Source organism: Mesocricetus auratus, unplaced genomic scaffold (assembly GCF_017639785.1).
Source record: "Mesocricetus auratus isolate SY011 unplaced genomic scaffold, BCM_Maur_2.0 Super-Scaffold_100006, whole genome shotgun sequence".
In the NCBI taxonomy this organism is placed as follows: domain Eukaryota; kingdom Metazoa; phylum Chordata; class Mammalia; order Rodentia; family Cricetidae; genus Mesocricetus; species Mesocricetus auratus.
Genome location: NW_024429190.1, coordinates 101,173,644 through 101,188,497, shown reverse-complemented (window position 1 = coordinate 101,188,497; position 14,854 = coordinate 101,173,644). Strand labels below are relative to the sequence as shown.

At 47.9% G+C, this 14,854-nt stretch overlaps 1 protein-coding gene across 8 annotated transcripts in view; it reads right to left on the bottom strand.

Annotated features, from left to right (window-relative positions):
• Arhgef3 (Rho guanine nucleotide exchange factor 3) overlaps positions 1 to 14,854 on the bottom strand; it is a 273,494-nt gene that overhangs the window by 79,632 nt on the left and 179,008 nt on the right. Inside the window, exon 1 of one of the 8 annotated variants that reach the window (XM_040747780.1) lies at positions 2,413 to 2,529. The exons of the other annotated variants lie outside the window; for them this stretch is intronic. Coding sequence (XP_040603714.1) covers positions 2,413 to 2,415 — 3 coding nt within the window. The 5' untranslated portion in view covers positions 2,416 to 2,529. Of the gene's footprint in view, positions 1 to 2,412; positions 2,530 to 14,854 lie in introns of those variants that run through there. 8 annotated transcript variants of the gene reach the window in all.

Below are 14,854 nucleotides of genomic sequence, written 5' to 3'. Positions count from 1 at the left end.
TTTTTTTAATAATATTTTTATGGCCAGGCATGGTGGCACGGGCTTTTAATACCAGCACTCAGGAGTCAGGGGTTGGCAGAACTCAGTGAGTTTGAGGTTAGCCTGGGTCTACACAGTAACTTCTAGGCCAGCCAGAGGTATGCAGTAAGATGCTCTTACACTTTAAAAGCATATTCTTTGAGAATTTCCTATGTGCATGTAACATATTTTGGTCATAATCACCTTTCCCAAACTCCTCCTGGATTTCTCCTATCCTCATGCTCCCTTCATGACTTTTTAATTAGTGTTTTTATTTATTTATTGAGAATGTTAATACATGCAAATAATAATTTTGACCATATCCCCTCTCTGACTCCTTCTAGATCCAGCTTCATGCTATTCTTTTTCAAATAACCCAGAGTCCAATTTGTACGGCCCGTACACACATGGGTGGGGGAGCATCCGCCCAAGCTTAGTCGAACTACCGGGGGCCACACCCTAAAGTGAGTCGAACTACCGGGGGCCACACCCCTAAAGTGAACTGACTCTCTCCTGGCGGCCATCAATTGTCAATGTCTCCTCAGATCGGCGCTCATGTGCCCTTCCCCATGTGCCTTAGCATAGCGTTCGAGACCGGACTGGAAAGTCATATGCAGATAGGCTTCCAGAGATCTTCAAAAGTAGACATGGGTCCTTCCTTAACTTAGCTTTCTGATGGCCCAAAATTCATGGAAACAACTTTGAAACTTGGGGCTCTTGGCTCTCTCGCAGTAGGGCCCTGGAAGGCTGACTTTGGTGAGGGGAGGAGGAGGATTTTATTTGGTGTTGAAGATACCACACAGTTCCAGTCTGGTTTCCAGGAAGACATGAATGTGCGAACTCAACGACATTGTCTCGTTTATGCTGCCAAGGCCGCTCTTGAGTTTCTAAGTTCAAATGATCCTCCTGCCTCAGCCTTCTGAGTATCTGAGACTATAGATTCATCACTGTACCTATCCCTGGTCTCAACTTTTTTATCCCAGGAAGCCAAAGGGAGGGGATGAACACTAGCCACTTGGGATGCTGAATCTTCACTGCCAACTAGAATTAAGGTCATCTGCAAGACTGGTAGGCGAGACCTTCGGATGTGTCTGTGACCACATTTCCAAAGAAACCCGCTCTAGAATGTGCCATCTCATGCCAGCCTCCCCCTTTCTCTGCTTCCCAGACGGCCATGGTGCAAGCCAGGCTGTTCCCCTATGCCTTCCCAACTGGGAAGGACAGAACCCCTTTCCTCTCCTCAAGCTGTCCCGTCACAGCCGCACAAAACCAGTGAGCATGCTGTTCCACCCAAGGAGGGTCACGGTTTCCCTCCTAGATTCTCACAAGAGGTGCCTGAGAGCTTCTGGTGCAGAGACAACCACACTCATCAGTGAGTGGGAGGAAGGGAGAGGTAAGAGAATTGAAATTGTAGAGCCAACTTTATGTGACTTCTTTTTTTTGAACTTTAATAACCCCGGGCTGCCTGCGGGCTCAGAAAAGCCAAGTGCAATAGTAGGTACAGGGATTTCTCTGGTGCCAGGAAAATGCAGCAAGACACAACTTTTACAAGGTAGGCAATGAATTAATGCCCTGCGGCAACCAAACAGGATTTAACATCTCTAGAGTTGGCAGAAGGATGTCCAAGCACTGGTTTAGTGCCTTGCAGTGCACAGTAGATAGGACCAGGTACTTGAGAATGCAATCATCTTCCAGGAGCAAGAAGCGCAGAGGAGGCTGGAGGAGTTTTATGGCTCAGGGGAGGGGAGCAACCCGATCCCTATTTTCATTGCCAAGACAGGCCCCATTTTAATGGATGCTAGAGGTTTTCCACATGTTAGGCACAGTTTCTAGAATGTTTTAAAAGGGATCGCATTTGTTAGACCACCTCAGTTACTGAAAGAACTAGCCTCCCTTCACTGGCGAGGGGTTTGTCCTATGGGGTTATCGTAAAGATCAGAAACTAGAGCTTCTCATCTGGATTCTGCTGTTTGGAAGCAATCTGGGGTGTCTCGTTACACTTTGCCCCCAGAAGGAAATGCCTGTCATCAAAGTTCAAAAATAAATACAGAAATTATGCTGGCAGAGAAAAAAAAAACCAAAGGGATCAGCATTCTACATCAGTTTCCTGATCATAAAACTTTATATATATAAAAACACAACCCACCCATTAGAAAAAAAATGTACAACAATAGCTCATATTCTTTCCTAAACGCTTGCCTCACGCCACGCCAAAAGGAGGTGCCATCACGTTTCCTGAGTCATGAGTTCCAAACACCACATCCCTTTCCTCCCTCTGTCATCCCCACCCGTTTGGAGTCTTCCCTAAACTTAGCTTCATCTCCAGTGGGGAGCTCAGTGGAGAGGAGCCCGCTTTCCCCTTCTACCTGGCTGGTGGAGGCCAGACACCCTTACCATCTGGAAGCGGAGACGCCTGAGGCTTCTTTCCCTGGCTCCATTCCCACACCCTAGAGGGACTTTTTCACTGGCAAGGCTGAATGACAAAGTCACAAAGCCAGAACCTGCAGTCCACTCCAGAACCTAAAGAACAATGGTCAATATGTCGGCTTGACGACGGTACCATTGTGAAGACTCAAGTGATTCCCTTCTACCTTGGCTCTATAGCAACATCTGTCTCCACCCCATGCCCACCCCCTCTGGCTGTGCTGAGGAAAAAGCCCAGAAGCAGGCAAGCACTCCAACAATGAGATATTTGCCAAGCCCTTTATCGAAACTTCCTTTGCAGAGTTTTCAACACATTTCCCTTCAGTTCCTGGTACAACAGAAGAAATATACAAGCCCACAGATGAGAAGCCTGGACTCAAATACTGAGTTTCCATTTGACAGCTATATGGCTTTGGGCAATTTAATCCATAAATGGCAAACCTTAGTCTAATAATCTATAAAACTGTGATGTTCTATTTTATTGTGTGTGTGTGTGTGTGTCTGTGTCTGTGTCTATGTGGGTACACATATACCATAAGTCCTTGTAGAGGTCAAAGGACAACTAACGTAGTTCTCTCTTTCCAGCATGTGGGTCCTGTGGATGAAATCACATCATTAGGCCTGATGGCAGGTGCCTTTACCCACTGAGCCATTTTGCCGGGCCCAGTTTCAAGGTTTTAGTAAGATAAAAACCCATGAGTGATTTAATGAGAAGGAACACATATATATCCATATTCTAGACATACAGTAATGATAAACCATTCACCCCACTCCCCCTTTATGGGTGAATTAGAGGGGGAGTGACAGATGTAGGCATTTGCCCACTCCTCTTCCTTTTGAAGGGATCAATTCTTTTAACTCTGTGATGTCAAATACTGGCTTGCACGTTGGATGCACGAAAGAAGTAGCCTAGGAAGCAGGGGGCTGACGGGAACTGGGAGACAAACAGGCTGTGGCAATCAAAGGCCATCGTTAACCTGACCAGATTAAGAAGAAGTACCTAAGTGATGGATGAAGGTGTTTCCAGGGAGGATTAGCTGAGGGGAGACAGCCTATGAAGAACGTGGTAGTGCCATCTGATGGTCTAGGGACCCCGGACAAAACATAACGAGAGGAGAAAGCTACAGAGGTGTGGGGACTCCCCAGTTCCTTTGCTCCCAGCACAGTGCGAGCCTCTCCGCACCACCTCACCCTGCCCACCACAATCGACTGACTGAGTCCCCCGAAACCGTGAACTGAAACAAGGCCTCCCTGCCTGTCGCTCAATCTGGCTCGACACCTGGGAAGTCACATGACCCCAAGGTATAGCTTCTTGAATGTTACGATAAAGAGATCTAGAGAGAAATGCTTACCAACTGTGTGATTCTGTGAAACAACCCAGAGGAGAGTACGTGTGGGGAATTGTCTTTATTCCATTTTTTTTTTTAACGCCAGAAAATCTTCGGCTAACGACGCCATTGCCCGCTGCTGATGGGAGCACCGTTGCCTAGAAGCAGCACACGTTTGGCACGGGCAAGTCCGTCATTCAGGTTAGTTCAGTGCAGCAAGAGAGTTCATCAGGGTTCACCAGAAAACGGGGCGCTTCACCCTCATAGTCAGGAATTGCACGTGAAGCAGTTCTGGAGGGAAAAGGGTTTACTTCACGCTCCTTACGTCCCATCTCGAGGAGAAGTCGGGGCAGGAAGCCAGAGGCAGAGACAGAAGCAGAGGCCATGGGAGAACGCTGTCTGTTGGCTTGCTCCCTGCAGCCTGCTCAGTCTGCTTTCCTCTACCATCCCGGACCGTCTACCTGGGGAAGGCACCGCCCACGGTGGGCTGCGATCTCCTACACCAATCATTAGCCAAGAAAGCTTGCCTACAGGCCAGTCTGGTGGGAGGAGGCATTTTCTCAACTGGGGCTCACTCTTCCCAGATGACTCTAGCTTGTATAAGCTGACAAATTACAAGCCAGCACACAGAGGCGTATCATATCAATAGCAACATAAACAAGAGGTCTAAACAGAGGGGAAAAATCCATTAAGAGAAAAAAAAAAAACCTTGAAAACACTGTTGAAAAATGGAGACAGACACTACGAGTAGGATAAAGCTGGCCTAAAATATACCACTGCCACTTAAAAATAAGTACTTGGCTGCACAGTGTCGGTGTTATCTGTGCAACAGCATTGACTCCTTCCCTGTCTTCTTCCTACAGGCCTGCTTCAGCGGTGACAGCTCCCTGTTCCTCCAGCAGACCTACTGCCTCACAAATTCTCCAGTCACAACTACCTTTTGGCTTGGAGGACCCTGGCTAGTTCTGCTCTGCAGAGAACACAGACTGCCCTGGCTATGAGGCCGGGGACCACAGGCAACCCAGAGCTGTACTTCTGGCACAAAATACTGACACTGATGTTATATGCTTACATTTATGTGTGTGCTTATGTGTATACACATGCATTCATGAACATGTGGAGGCCAGGGGACAACCTTGGGTGTCATTCCCCCTCAGGCACCTTGTTTTTTGAGACAGGGTCTCTACTGGCTTGGAGGCTGCCTGGCCTGGGGATGCTCCTGTCTCTCTGCCTCTCATAACCCTTGAATTAGAGGAGCACACTACCATACCCAGCTTTTTCATTTTCTTTCTTTCCTTTTTTTTCTTTTTTGAAACAGGATTTCTCTGTGTAGCCCTGAACTAGAACTCGCTCTGTAGACCAGGATGGCCTCAAACTCACAGAGATCCTTCTGCCTCTGCTTCCTGAGTACTGAGATTAAAGACATGAGTCAGTCTCTCTCTCTCTCTCTCTCTCTCTCTCTCTCTCTCTCTCTCTCTCTCTCTCTCTCTCTCTCTCTCTCACACACACACACACACACACACACACAGCTCACACACCATCCCCTGGCAATACCCAGCTTTTTAACATGGATTCTTGTAACTGAATTCAAAACATCATGCTTGTGAAGCTAACAAACAGAGCTATCTTCCGGTCACATTGGAACAATTTCTAAATAGTCTCTATAAATAACAAATGAAACTAGAATTTCTCAATAAATCCTAAAGTTCATTATCTTTAACATTTCCCCCCAGTAGACTGCAGTTACCCAGGGGTAAGCATCACGGCTCTCTTGCTCAAGGCAGGCAAGGTGACAAGAGCACAATGCTGGGGCTGGGGAGGGGTCGGAGCCGGGTGCTGCTGGTCTTTGATTTTGCACTCGGTCTTTCACGCGACTCTCACAGCACTTGCAGGAGTGTTCAGCATGAGAAGCCAAGGCACAGAAAATTCTAGCAAATTGCCCAAAGTCACACAGTGGCAGAGCTAGGGTTCAGATTCAAGTGCTTTACTCCCCAGAGCCGGAAGTTCCCAACCATGAAGCAGAACGCCAGTAGTTTGCAGGGCAACTTGATGCCACAGCTAGTGATGCCAAGGTCAAAGACCCAAACCTGTGCAAAATGATTGAAAGAACGGGCAAGAGCCAAGAGCCCAAGGCTCAAATACTGGTTCTGCGTTTCCATGCTGACTTCAGCTGATCCTGGTTCTCCGTTCACCAGTTTCCCCGGCTGGGCAGTCTCAGGACGAGACGGACATTCAAGTCCCCGTCAGTTGTTTACACAGAGGCTAGGGTCACCGAGTCTCCTACCGAGGACACAAGCGCCTTCTGTAACCCATCACCAGAATGTCTCCTCCGTCCACCAAGCTTGTTACTCAGTCTACTCGAGCCTCAGTTTCCCCAACTGCAACTACAGTATGACTGCCCTGACTTCAGAGAGTGGAGGTGAAGGTCAGAGAGGGACAGGGTTGAGGGGCTGACACACAGTGCCAACTCCATGACCAGCAGTGAGCTTTTCTGGAGAAGCACAGAGCAGAAAGGGAACCACAGCAGAGGAGAGGACAGTCCCTGAGACAGAACCCAAACCAGTCAGACACCGAAACCCTGACACTCAAAGACTGCTAAGAGCATGTCCGCCACAAGTCCCACTCCACAATTTCATACTGAATTCTTGTCCATTAGATGGAGGGATGCAACAGGTTTGAGTTTCCTGTGTATGGAAGAGAGGTCACCATTGTGATTCACGGAGTTCACGTCTTACAGGTGGTAATGGGAGGTGCTCCATGCCAGAACTAGGATGAGCAAAACCTGTTGAAGAGGACTCTGCCCTGCTCATTGCGTACCTCAAACTTGTACTCTTCCTGCCTGGGATTAGAGGCATGCATAGCACACCTAGTACTAGCCCTATTTTATAGACAAGAGTACAGATTTTGGAGAAGTTTAAGTAACTCACTCAAAGTCACAAAGTTCTGAGTAGCCATATCAGAACTCTGTCTTCAATGGCCTTAGCCATGCAGCCAGAAGGCAGGTGTGCCTACCACACAAGCAGGTAGCTTTATAGTAAGGGCCACAAAGTCCCCATTTACCTCCCCCCCCCAGACTCTGGCAGCTATGGACAAATCATTTTAATTTCCTGGGCCCTGCTGTGGTCAAACAGAATGTACTGGATTAGAGCTTTTCAATCCAAGTCTTGTGGACCATTAATCACACTTTATATCCAGGAGTTAAGAACAAAAGGGGAGTGAGGGTCACGAGGAAGGGGGAGAGTTGAATGCATTCATTAGCAAGCAGAACCAGGGGGATCTCAGCTCATTCCATTGAAAATTCTGTTGGATTTTATATAACAGGGAGAGAATTGAGAGCAAGAGAGCTAGTTAGGGGAGACATGGAGGACTTGTTTAGAAGCTGTTTGCAAAGCAGCCACGATGGACGCACTTATCTTGGAACTTATTTGGGATGCTCTGGGGTAGGGGAGTAGGAGGAGATATTGGGGAAGGAAGCAAACTCCTTCCCCTGGGAATGATTGGCATTACATACAACAAGCACTCAATAATTGCTGTGAGAAACCAATTCAAAGGAAACACAGACCTGAATCAAATTGACCGCCTCGGGGCTGCTGTAGAAGCTGTGTGATGAATGTGTCAAGAATGCTAGCGATTTCTTTTGTATGCAGCCATCTACTCTGCCGTAAGCCATTTTCTGCCTCAAGACCCATTCTCTGTTTATGAACAACACCCCTCTTCCAGCGGGATGGCCACCGGTAAAGCTCACCCTCCACTGTGTCCCACAAGCTTGGCTTCTGAACAAAGGTGAGCCGTCTGAAAGCTAAAGAATTCTTGCTTTCGTCAGTGTCTTTGCCTGGGGTCATGGCAAATATTGTTTCATGAGTTTCCAGCTTAGTCCTTAGAGCTCAAAGGATAAAGTGTTTCCACAAGATAGAAAACAGAGAGAAGAGACAAACACACAAAACACACACACACACACACACATGCTTCTGTATGTTGTGTATCTTGGACTCTGCTGTAAGTATTGCATACAGAGATTACTCAATACATACTGAAAATTTAAAGGAAAACATGGCGAGGGTGGGGGGGATGACAGAAACCCCTCCCCCATTTAAATAGAGAAGTCTTTTCTTCCTAGGGAAAGCGACATCCTCAGACTTGCCAGTGTCTCTATCTGGAAACACAGATGATAAGAACCATGAGCAACTCTTTCCAAACTTCCACTTTGAGAGCAGGGTCTAAGACTAATCCATGACTTCCAACCCTCCAGCTGATAATTGCCATGAAACTGGGCTGCTGAATGAGCCACACACCCCAGGCCACAAAATAACCCCCAAAGAAGAGATGCTCAGTAACTATTTATTGAATGAAAGAACACCAGAAGGAGATCTTGAAGACATGTCCAAGGGGATGTCAACATAACTGGACTTTCTGGCTGACTTTTAAGTAGTAGAGCCTACGTTTAGCATATGTGAAGCTATTGGGGACAACATGTACCTTTGAACTCAGAGCTAGAACAGCCCATCCCGCAGGCTTCTCTGTGTTTTAAAAAGAACATCCACTATTCAAATCACAGGCTACGTTTTCCTTCTAAGACGTTTTTCCAGATCACCTGAGCCCAAGGATGTGGCTTCCTTGAGTCCTGACAAAGCTGACCGCTACCCTTACTAATCACTTTCCACCAAGGGGCATTTCTCAAAGTCATTTGTCATCCTTGTTCTGTAGAGGTCAGGGAGTCATCCATGACAGCGATGCTTTCAGTTTTGAATGACTAGCTTACCGAGTATACGGCGAGCAAAAGTAAAAGGAGAAAGGGTCAGTGTAAGGCAGAGAGAGGCAGCAGATAGAAGACACAGTGCTCAAAGTATCCAGCTCTAACAAGGGACTGGGGAAGCCCCACTGGGCCAGCCAGCTAGAGTTTCTAGCTCAAAGTCCCAGGTAGAGGGCCTCTCCCTGGGTGAGTTCCCAGCTTCTCTTCCCACTGCTGGGGGAAGAGAAACAATAGCAACCTCCATTGCAAGTGGCCTGCCTTCTAGTTGTTCTCAAGGGCACTGTTTTAATACTGGTTTTTGTTGTTGCTTTGTTTTGTTTTTGCTCATGGGGTGGAGGACTTGCTCCAAAGTTCACTTCCAACAAGCTTAAACAACACTTGGGGATTTATCAGCATAAGGAGCATTCCAATTCTGCAGCCTTTCAGGTCATCTCTCCACTTGAATCCCTAGAAGGCATCCTCAGGGAACTAGCCCACGAAAGGGACTTCTGCAGCAGGGGCTGACTATAGATGGACTGCTCGTAGAAGAATGTCATTCCTTAACCTTGCACTTAACCTGTGACCGTTTAACAGACTCCAGTCTTCATCCCATTCTCCCACTGCCTGGGGACAATGGCCACACTGGAATCCAAGATTCCTTGAGGGCCCATGAGGAGGAAACGCCGGCCCTCCAAACAGCTCATGCCACAATCCAGAGATATGCTCGCCGTGCTGAAGAAAACAGGGCTTGGGGGAAGATGTTAAATCTGACTGTGAGGAAGCCCTGACCCCATGGCAGGACCATTCTATAAGGCAAAGACCCAGCTTTCCCAGCAAACCGTGGTGAGAGGGAAAGGAAGTGAATGGAGAAGACCTTCAGCAACGTGAGAAACGGCCGGGCCATGGTGGGACCCAACCCCTTGGATTCCTTCCTTCACGCCGCCTGATGTGAGGTCCCAAGTCATGTGTGGGAACAGTGCGTTAGGTCACCGGAAGGAAGGCGCCCCCCTCAGTCCGTGTGTGAAAATACAAAGGTCCTCATGAGGTTGAGGTATACACCACTGGGCCAACGAAGGAAGTGGCATGCCACAGGGGTTTACTCTGAAATTCCTCAAAGCAGAGTCTGGGTAGAGGCCAGTGATGACACCCGATGGACGGTGGATGAGTGGGCTGTTAGTCACATTATTCTCAGGTTACAAGGCTCAAGTTTAATGTACTAAAGTACCCTACACAGAAAAATGATAACTTCTGGGCAGTCCTGGTGAGGGTACCATGAAGACGGTACATTTACACTTGTCAAGAACAGACAGTAGAAACTACCATCAACATACACCACCGTAAGTGCACAGGTATCTTGGCCAATATTTACAGTTGTAAATTTACCACGAAAAGTAGCCCAAAGGATGGAAAGATTATCAGCACACTGTGATCTTAAAATAGTGATAAATTCAAAATAACAGACTGGCTGTAAGCACTTCAAGCACTGTATTAAATGCTCCTATCCATTATTCTCCTCTAAATAACACTCTGAGGAGTATGGTTGTTCCCACGGCAGGAGGAAGAAATTCCAAGGTTGCTAGGGTGAGACAGAGCAGGAAAACCCAAATTGGGGCGGCTTCAGAGTCCGCGACAGCGGCCCTGAAATCCCAGTGGCGGGTGACAGGCGGCATTTACCTAAATGACAGGACATCCACTGGGTGAACACCGTGCAAACCTTAACAGGCGCACATATGAAGCCAAGCAATATGGGGAAAAGCGGAGTTTTAGCATAAACCCAAAAGGAGGAGGAGACACATGAATACACATGAGGAGACTTGGCGGGGAGAGACAGAGCGCTCATGGTTACGTGAGAAGAAATGTCTCCCAGTTACAGCGTGGGGTCTGTCGTCTTATAGTTAGAAGTGTAAAGGGAGCTAGGTGATTGGAAGGCTCAGTTCAAGGCCAGACTGGACTACACAGGGAGACCCCCATCTAAAAAAACCTCAAAGAACCACAACAAACACATTTAAAAAAAATAGGAAGTTTGGAAACTGAAGTGTAAGCAATTAGGGGAAGCCAGGCATTTTGGTAGTGGTGTCTTCATGAATGCTGTAGACCATTCCCTTTCCTCCCCCAGGCCGCCTCCTCCTCCTCCTTCCCCTCCTCCCCCTCCTCCTCCCCCCTCCTCCTCCCCCTCCCCCTCCCTCTCCTCCTCCTCCTCCCCCTCCTCCTCCTTGCGCTCCTTGTCTTTGGAATCTGCTAAAACCAAACGAAGAAATGTTGCTCATCTCTTCCTTCAAATATCTTTTCCATGGCCCGTGTTAGGAAACGACCTGCTTTGGTCAGGGACTCGGCATTACCCCACCTTGTAACGTTACCGTGTGTGATGGCGTCTCTTTCCACAAGAGGGGGGAAAAGGACAGGAGCTTCAGAAATCTACACTGGCTGGTTGGTGACGGACTCAGTACTATAACGCTTCCTCGTGGGTCAATTGCGGCTGGCACAGCTGGGGTCCAGCCTATCCCACCCTGTCTACATCCCAGGTACTGCTCACCCCACACCCCACTCCTCCGCTCCCCTTCCCACACCCTGGGGCCTCCACCTCCCTGCAGTGTCCCTAGGGAGGCACACCTGAGCAATCTGTGAAATTCTCTGCAGATGGGAGGTGATCCTGATTGAAAAGCTGATACAAGCTCTGGGCTTTCTTCTTGCCATGAATGAATTCCAGAGATGTCTCTTGGGAAAGGAGAAGAGAAAGGGAAGAGGAAGAAGAAGAGGAGGAGGAGGAGGAGGAGGAGGAAGACTAATTAGATCTCAGGACACTAAACTACCAGAACCAAAGCTAAAATAATCAGTTTTTTTTTTTCTCTTTCTTCCTTTCCTTCTTTTTTGTTTTGAGCCTGAGTCTTTCTATGGAGCGTCGACTGGCCTGGAACTTGAACGGCCCCTGCGTCTGCCTCCCAACTACTGGGATTAAAAGCATGTGCCACCACCCTAAGCTAATAATCCACTTTTTGTGACAGTTTTGACAGTTGCCCTTTGGGTCATCTTCACCTGTAGAAGACACTTCTCATCTAAACCATGTGACCACTGTGATTCGTTTTTAAAGACGGGGTCTCAGACTGTACGAAGAAGAGGGTGTGTTGCCCGAGTAACACAGAATGGAGGACTGAACCCATTGTTTTCTATAGGCTAGGCTAGCACCAACGGAGCCATCTATGATTCTGTGGGGAGTTTGCCATGGCCTGCCACGAATACGTCATCTGAACCTTAAGGAGAAGTAGGGAGAATGTTTGAGAGGAAGTCCTTTAGACTCCCCCTTTAATGACTAAACAGAACAAAGATTGTGGAGAGAAGATGAAAATGAAAATGGAAGGACCTCCTCCCAAAAAATATAAAAACTGGCTGGAAGATAAGCAAGTGAGTGCTGCCGCCTAACCCTTAGACTCCTCAGGGCCCGTGGGGCTCCTGTCAGAGAGCCCGGCAAAGAGGTACTGGCTTTAACAGCTTAAGGACATCAAAGGGAAAAAATAACACAACGGTGTGCTGAGCAGAGAGCTTTAAACGATTCAAGTTAAAGCAAACAGAATTTCAGGCATTGGGAGGAAAGGAAACTACAAGATGCCCGGGAGAGGCTGCAGAGAAAGAACGCTTAACTATTAAACGCCAGCGACAAAGATGAAGACAGAAAGTGGGGCGTGGGAGAGAAGGCTCAGTGGTTAGGGCATTTGCTGCTCTAGCTGGGGACCCAGGTTCAATTCCCAGCCCTCACATGGTCGCTTACAACTATTTCTAACTCCAGCTCCAGGGGATCTGATGCCTTCTTCTGACCTTCACAGATATCAGGGGCTTGTGTGGTGGATAGACATACATGTGGTAAGAACTCTCATACTCATAAAATTAAAAAATATATATAAAACTAAAGAAGTGGAGGTGACATTGCTGTTATTGTTATTGTAAAGGCGGAAAGGGCATTGCTATTTCTGTAGGAAACAACAGGACTAGCAAGAGAGGACAGCATTGATCTGAGAACTTAGTTTCTCTCATTCTTATTTTCATATTCTTCCTTCCCTTTTTTTGTATTTACTTGGGGAGGGTGTGCGTAAGCGTGCACATATGCGTGTGTGTGTGTGTGTGTGTGTGTGTGTGTGTGTGTTGACATGTGTCAGGACAACCTGTGTGAGTGGGTTTTGTTTTCTACCACAAGGGTTCCAGGGACTGAACATGGGCCCTCAGGGCTGAGGGAAACACCTCTAGTCTATAGACCATCTCTCTAGCCAAGCTGAGCACTTGGCAAACACGGTTTCCTTCAACCCCCTTGATGACCACGTTCCTGCCAATGGACCCCTTTACAGCACACTCCATAACTGCTGTGAAACCAAGAGACTTGCTTAACAGCTGGCCTTCGAACGAACGAGACACAGGCCTGCGACACCCGGTCTCACACTGATTCTGTCTTTGAAGACTGTTGACAAGGATCGGGTTCAGATCGGATGGCCCGTGTGGATAGTATCTCACCTTCTTGGCTTTTTGCCTAGAGAGGTGGTCAAATGAAAGTCCATGTGGTCCCTTGGAGGGAGGAAAGAACCAGAAAATCCCAGGAGCTTTCTTTCTTCCTTTCTTTTCTTTTCATCCTTAGGAGTTAATATACATGATGATTTTCCGAGGAAGGGCAGTATCATTATTTGCAGATACTTGTGTGGTTGCACGCGTGTTTGAATGCAGGGAGCATGGGTGCCAGAAAGCACAGGTAGAGGTCAGAAGACGATCTCAGGCATTGGTCCCCCTCTTCCACCTTTTTGCGAGACGAGGTAAGGCTTCCGGGTCCTCTGATCATTGTGTGCTGGGGTCACAGGGGCTCTGGGGATTTGAACTTGGTGACCCTTACACTTTCACAGCAAGTTATTCCCTATCAACTCAAATGTTCACCTGTCGGGGCAAGGGGGGGTTGGCGGCGCGGGGGGGGGGGGGGGGGAGGAGACAAGGAACATGGCCAAGGTTGCCTCTTCGTATGGCTCCCATGAAAACTGCAGGCGATGAGGTGCACACGGAAGACACAAACACGCCTCGCACACGTAGATATTTCCATCTACTCCCAGCACAGCTAAGGGGAGCAGCCCGGCTCTTCATTCACCAGGACCTCCGTACTGCACGCTGCGTTACTACGGAAAAGTCATTCGTGTAAAGGGGCGGGCATAGCATGCCGCGTACAAAGGCCCTGCTTCAGATCGGCACCTTCCCTGAGACCTTGTTCTTTTCCCAACCTGCGGGTGGGGGTCAGGAAGAAAGGAGCATGCCTCTTTAGATCTCTCCCTGCCTGAACCATGGCATCCGGTTCCGATTTCAGGACAGGACAGGACCTTTTCTGACGAATTCCATGAGAATCTCTGAAACCCATCGCCAGAAACCGGCGGAAACACTGTGTGGCTGGTTGGTCCTGCTTTCGTAATCCTGGCGGAGGGGCTGACAGAAGGCCTAGGTGAGCACAGGAAGGCCTTGCCTCTGTGAGCTTTGTCTTTGACAGGCTTAACAGCATCCGGAGACTCTGTTCTCCACTTTCCTCCTTGAGCAGCTGGGGCAAGTCAGAAATGGTCATTGAAGATTGCTGAACAACTCACGCTGCAGTGCATTCTGGGACCTTGGCTCCTCCTTAGGGGAGCTCTATAGTTTCCTTTTGGAAAACTCCTACACTCTCAGAGGCTATGGTTTCCGTGAGACCAAGGCCACACTGCATCCCCTTGGAAGGTACTTGTATTCCAGACCTTTGCAATTCAGCAGCCACACCCTTCTGGTCATAGTGAGTAATTCTGGAAGAGTCATCGAAACTAGGCTTGGGATTTATTATTAGGGAGAACTAGGTAAGAAAGTCCTTCAAAATTAGGAAGCCACCCTGTAGGTGACCATCTTTCTAACCAGGATGAAGGAGATATATATGAGAACAGAAGTAACAAAGAAAATAAATGCTGAACGGTAAACAGAGAGAGAGGGATTCTTTGGGAAAATGAGCACCTGGATCCAGCCCTCCCTGCGGCTGACACCTCACATACTTCTCTATTACATAAGCATAAACTGCATTTTCTGTTTCAAGGAATTAGAGGGGTGTTTCTGCCACTTGCAACTGGAAGTTTTTGGTTCAAAAACATTTTAAAAAAAGAGCCACTGCTATACAAGTCCTTTCTAACTCTTATCATTTAGGACTCATATTAGATGTCCACATCTTGCTTTCCTTTACAAAGTTATTAGCAATTCAATGTGGTTAGACAGGCAAATAATTTATTGATAAAGTTATACTTTTTTTGCTCAAATTAAACCGGGGATGGCAAGGAATCCTTTCCTCCCGGTGCCGAGGAGAAGCAAACTGGGGAGCGCTAAGTCT